Raw genomic sequence first — 4,898 nt, 5'->3', positions numbered from 1 at the left:
TTTGAACAAAGGGTAATTTGTTTTCACTTATGTTTTAAATTTATTAGCCGTTTGTTTTTAATGGCTGCAAGAGTTTGGAAAACATGAGCAATAGCCATGTATAAATTGCTCACTATGTATCACTGAGAACTGCTGCTCTGACATAGCAAGCAGCAAGTTCAAGAGAGGTGAAGTAGTCTGAGAATATTTAAAAAAAAAAAATGCAAAGAGCATCTCCAAAAAAGGAAACAAGGGAGGACTGGGAAACAACTGTAAACCAACAGCAAAATGAATAAAGCCACCTCCTTACCACCTGACAACAAGGAAAATGGTGCTATTTCCAGCATTTGTTTTTAAAGCAGCAATGCTGCGTGGTGACAAGTGATGTTATTCCTCTATGACTAACTGGATGCAGCACCAAAGGCCTGGCGTGAGGCTGACTCACTGAGCTCCAGACATGCCTGCAGGGGCAATGTCTGCTTGAAGAGCAGCACAGCCCAAATTCTCATACCTCGGAGACTCCCAGACACCACCGTAAGATCTCAAGCAAGCAGAGGAAATTGGAGACCACTCCTCACTTTCCTACTGGAGATACACCTCCCACTCTAGCCACCCTATTTCCTTACTATCTGAGCACTGCACACCCCCAGCTTCTTCTGAGACAACCATTATACCTTCATTCCTTATATAAATAACTGACATCAGGAAGAGAAAGCTCCACGTAAAAAGCAGGGCAACCCAACACCCGGTAAACAAGAGAAACCACCACAGAGGTTCAGATTGTTCATTGTCACATCACAGAAGTTCAGGTCACTTGCTGTGAGAGCTGCTTGAGCTTACCTGCATGTCAGACGCCAGTGTCTCATAGGTGTCTTTCAGACAGTGCCAGTTCTGCCTGCCCAGTGTCAGAGCCACCCCTGGCAGGCTGTAGGCACAGTGCTTGGCAATCTCGGTATCGACTGTTTGTGCGCGAGACGGATCAGTCATTGATAAGTACTGATCCAGCAAGGCTTGAGGTACCACATCCTGCAGGCAACAAAAGGGTAGAGCCTTTATACTATTTTCAATTAATCCTCATAAGGGTTACTAAAATTCCAGGGCACGCTGTCAGAAAAAAAACCAAACATTTTTTTCTACCACAACTATAGAATATTACTTTATTACAGTGTCCTAGTAGAGCGCAAAGGTTTAGTATTTCCTAATTTCCACCAAAAGGTTCCAAAGAGACTATGACATGACTGGGGGCTATTTGAAAATATATAGATCCACAGAACAGATGAACAAGTGGACCACAGTTGTCTTAGGGAGACCAGGAAATTAAAAGATTACATTCTATGCCTCTGCAAACATTCAGGCTCATGGGTTGTGCAAACTGGCCATTTTAACCCACCCATAAAAATAGGCAGAACAGCAAATGATGAGACTTGCTCAAAAAAAACTTTCTCTAATTCTCTCAAAATCTTGGGAAGGTAGAAAGAATAAAACTAAATCAAAATGCCTTGGGGAGGCAGGGAAGGGCAGGGAGCGGAGTATAGTGTGTTCAGTATTGCTTCCAAACTCCCTGAATAGCCAACAGGAAGGAAAATGCTTCTCCAGAGACAAAGAGATCTCTGGTGAAGACCATTCCTTCGGTTCACTGAGAAACTAAAGCAACTAAACCAAAATTTTGTGAAAACCTCTTCACATTGACTTCACCACTATCTTTGCACTGGCTCTCCCCAAGGGGTGTACAAGAACGTTTCCCTGACACCGCTGCCCAACAGCTCTGCTGACAAGAAACAAGAGGGACACTCAAGGAATCACACTGTCGCGGGGTGGCACACCTACTGTTAAACTATGTAACAACAAACATTTGATTCCTTTTGGGAAAAATACCAGAGAGACAGTTTGAGCTCGATGAAACACTTTCACAACTGTTCTACAAAAAGCTATCATGGGGAGGGGGTGGTTTCACTCAAATCATGTAATTAAAAAATCCTGTTTCCTCAATAACCTAACTTCCATTCCAGCATCGTTTCCACAGCAAATTAAACCAAATGAAACCAGAGCCTGAAAATCTACGACAACTGTTACCTCATGTCAAAAAACTATTGTCATCTCCTATGTATAAATGTAACAGAAACGACTGCTGAACTCAGACATTATTTCTGGAAAAAAGTAATATTTTAAAACTACTTAAGAGGTTTGCCCATCTAATAGAAACCATATCACGTCAGGAATGACTGAAAGAAAAGGATAAAGGAGATCCTCATACATAAAAAAAATTCCACTTATCTGATACACATAAGAGAACCAGAAGTCCCTTTAATTTACCTGTACTTTGGATTTTCTTTCTTCTTCAGGGCTGAAACTACTGTTGGTGCTTAGATCTGAATCATTATGAATATAGTGAAGTGTAGAATCCATACTCTGTGAAAAAAAGAAAATGAAAGGTCACACAAAATACACTCTAGGACTAAACATAAAAGAAATATCAACACCAAGAAGTGCTGCCCTAACTTCAGAGTCTTTTTCTTAGATTAAAGGAAAATACGTTTTAATATCAAATACAATTTTGCTACAGCCCAAAATCAAAAAATAAATCTTTCTGCTTTCAATTTCAAACTGAGGCTCTTCTTATTCTGCTCCATTTTGGTTCTTGTGGAATGAAAAAAAATCACAGGAGAGGAGTAACTTTGAGACCGCATTAAGGAAAATGTAACCCAACATATGAGTCACATTGCCTGTCCCCTGAATGGAAAATGAGAAAACACCTGTAGCCAGTTTTGTTGGATTTGTTGCTTTGGATCTGTGCTACAAAAAGGTCAAAACAAAGCCACCCTCACAGTGAAGAGTAGAAACTGATGAGACTTATGCTGTTGCTCACTTCTATTCTACAATCTTCTCTATGGATAAGCTTCATCTTATAATGTGGAGTCCTCGCTGGCCATAGCTGCTGACAACAGTCATCACCTCTCTTATCAGTTCTATTAAAATAATTGTTAGCAATCATTCAAGCAACCTGGCTACATATCTGGACCTTGAAGATAAGGGCTGAGCCCCTGTTTCAGAATTCTGCTGAGCAGCAGAGGTTTGATACGCTGTGATGGACTGTGCTGCTGAGGGGATGCAGCACTGTCACTTTCCATACAAGTGGAGCTCCCCACATACAAGGGACTTTGGATAATAAACCATGAATCTCAAGAAGCAGGCAATGATATTAGAAAAGTAGATCAGGCTACTGTGTGGTGGCACAGGACAAAGGCATTTTTGCTAGAATTGAGTCAAGGTATCTTATCTATTCACAGACGCTGCGGGGTGAGCTCCCAGGGTCAACACAAGCAATGAGAACATGCCTACTCTACCAGCTGTTCAGATTATTTTGACAACGAGGATTTTCCAGCAAACTGTAGACTTCTTCAAAAAAGCCTCCAGGATACCATCTGTCTTCCTTGGTTTGACTTCATATAGTTGCTTTTTCCTCTTCCATGAGCTGCTTTTACCTAAGAGCTGGGCTGTAATTTTAGTTGCTGAGGTATAATTACAGGTGATCAAGACCAGGCAGAGCTGTGAGACAACTACATATTGCTGGCACAGCAGCCCATGTCACCTGCCAGGCTTATCAAGCAGCAGCAAGAAAGTGCCAAAGAGCCAAGGAATCTGCAAGCAACTTTGCAACTAAATGTGTCCAGCAGCATACAACTCCCAACTATAAAACCTCCAGAGGCTCTGAAAAGCACCTCTGCAGGATTTTTACTTTGACAGTCAATTCCTTCACTCTTTTTTTTAGCCTTTTGTTTGGCTGGGTTTTTTTCCCCAGAAAAAGAGATTGTTTTCAGTATTGCCAGAAATTCACCAGTTTTGACTCCTTCCAAATGAAGAAATTACAAGGTAGCCAGCACACCCTATCCACAGTGCTTTTCAAGAGTTGTCCAGGAGCACAAGAACAGAGGCTAGTCATCTATTCTGCTACAACAAAAATGAAAAGACTCCATCACGCACATTCCCTGCTACCCCAGTTCCAAAAGGTTAAGTTTAAAAAATATAAAATAAAAATCTTACTTTATGGATTGAACTGAGTTGAACAACTAGATATACTGAAGTATGTTTATATATATACACACACTGAATATACTGAAGATGGGAACATTTTTACCCAGCCATTTTTAAAGTCAAATATGCACTTCTGTACAGAACCACAGCATAAGTCAGCATTTAAGTTATGCAGCATCTCTATTCCTGAAGATGAAGTTCCATCTGTACTTCTTCCAAGCACACACCGAACTGAGCACTTCAGAGAGCCAGGACATAGAAATGCAGCAGGGTTTAGCCTGGAAGTTTCTTGTGTACCAAACTGGTGAACCACCACCTCTGAGATGCAAAATCTTTGCCATGGCCTTACAAATCTTTAGGTGAGGTTTCCTTTAGCTTCTATTTTTAAAGAGAGGTACTTGTGTCAGACAGGAGTGGACTGGTTTTATTTCACTTTCTTTTCTTTTCTACCTCTAACATTAAAAAAAAAAAAAAAGGACTCCCACATCCATCCACTGGGTGGATATGACCTGGGGAATTAATCTTAAGGCTTACATTTATTTACCAAACCTTATAGAGAATGTACAACCTGAAGAACATAAAAACAATGGCTCCTGAGGAAAAATCAAACAGCTATCTTCAACAAGCAAGTTTCATGTCCCATAATCTTACTGGTTCCCCCTATTACACCATTTATTTCATCTGAATAGAGAATCTCTCAGTAATATGTAGAAATAACTCCTTCAGGAGCCCATACAGCTGCTGAAAGACAAGCAAAGTGTGTTTTGCCTGGTGGTATCTGTGCACAACTGAGCAGGCTGCATTCAAATAAAATACTTTAGCTTGATTTTTTTTGTCAAGTGTCCAGTACCCAGTTAAAACATTGCCGTACTGTTACAAACAAAAAA

The 4,898-nt window shown here is 40.6% G+C and overlaps 1 protein-coding gene and 1 long non-coding RNA gene across 12 annotated transcripts in view; one reads left to right on the top strand and one right to left on the bottom strand.

Moving 5' to 3' along the window:
* The first annotated feature begins 317 nt into the window (after nt 1-317).
* Nucleotides 318-4,898, top strand: part of LOC114060722 — a 17,924-nt gene continuing 13,343 nt past the window's right edge. Inside the window, exons 1-2 of the long non-coding RNA XR_003571946.1 lie at nt 318-328; nt 1,510-1,513. This is a non-coding gene — a long non-coding RNA (uncharacterized LOC114060722). The remainder of the gene's footprint in view (nt 329-1,509; nt 1,514-4,898) is intronic.
* LOC114060720 (serine/threonine-protein phosphatase 4 regulatory subunit 1-like) overlaps nt 775-4,898 on the bottom strand; it is a 58,836-nt gene continuing 54,712 nt past the window's right edge. For all 11 annotated transcript variants that reach the window (XM_027890447.1, XM_027890443.1, XM_027890441.1 and 8 more), the window contains 2 exons: nt 2,293-2,388; nt 775-1,005 (listed from right to left, as the gene is read on the bottom strand). In XM_027890447.1, the coding sequence (XP_027746248.1) occupies nt 790-1,005; nt 2,293-2,388 (312 nt within the window). In that variant the 3' untranslated portion in view covers nt 775-789. The remainder of the gene's footprint in view (nt 1,006-2,292; nt 2,389-4,898) is intronic.

Source organism: Empidonax traillii, unplaced genomic scaffold (assembly GCF_003031625.1).
Source record: "Empidonax traillii isolate 1590-97213 ecotype Southwest subspecies unplaced genomic scaffold, ASM303162v1 scaffold288:size648122, whole genome shotgun sequence".
In the NCBI taxonomy this organism is placed as follows: domain Eukaryota; kingdom Metazoa; phylum Chordata; class Aves; order Passeriformes; family Tyrannidae; genus Empidonax; species Empidonax traillii.
The sequence above is the reverse complement of the archived record's forward strand: the minus strand, read 5'-3'. Positions and strand labels throughout refer to the sequence as shown.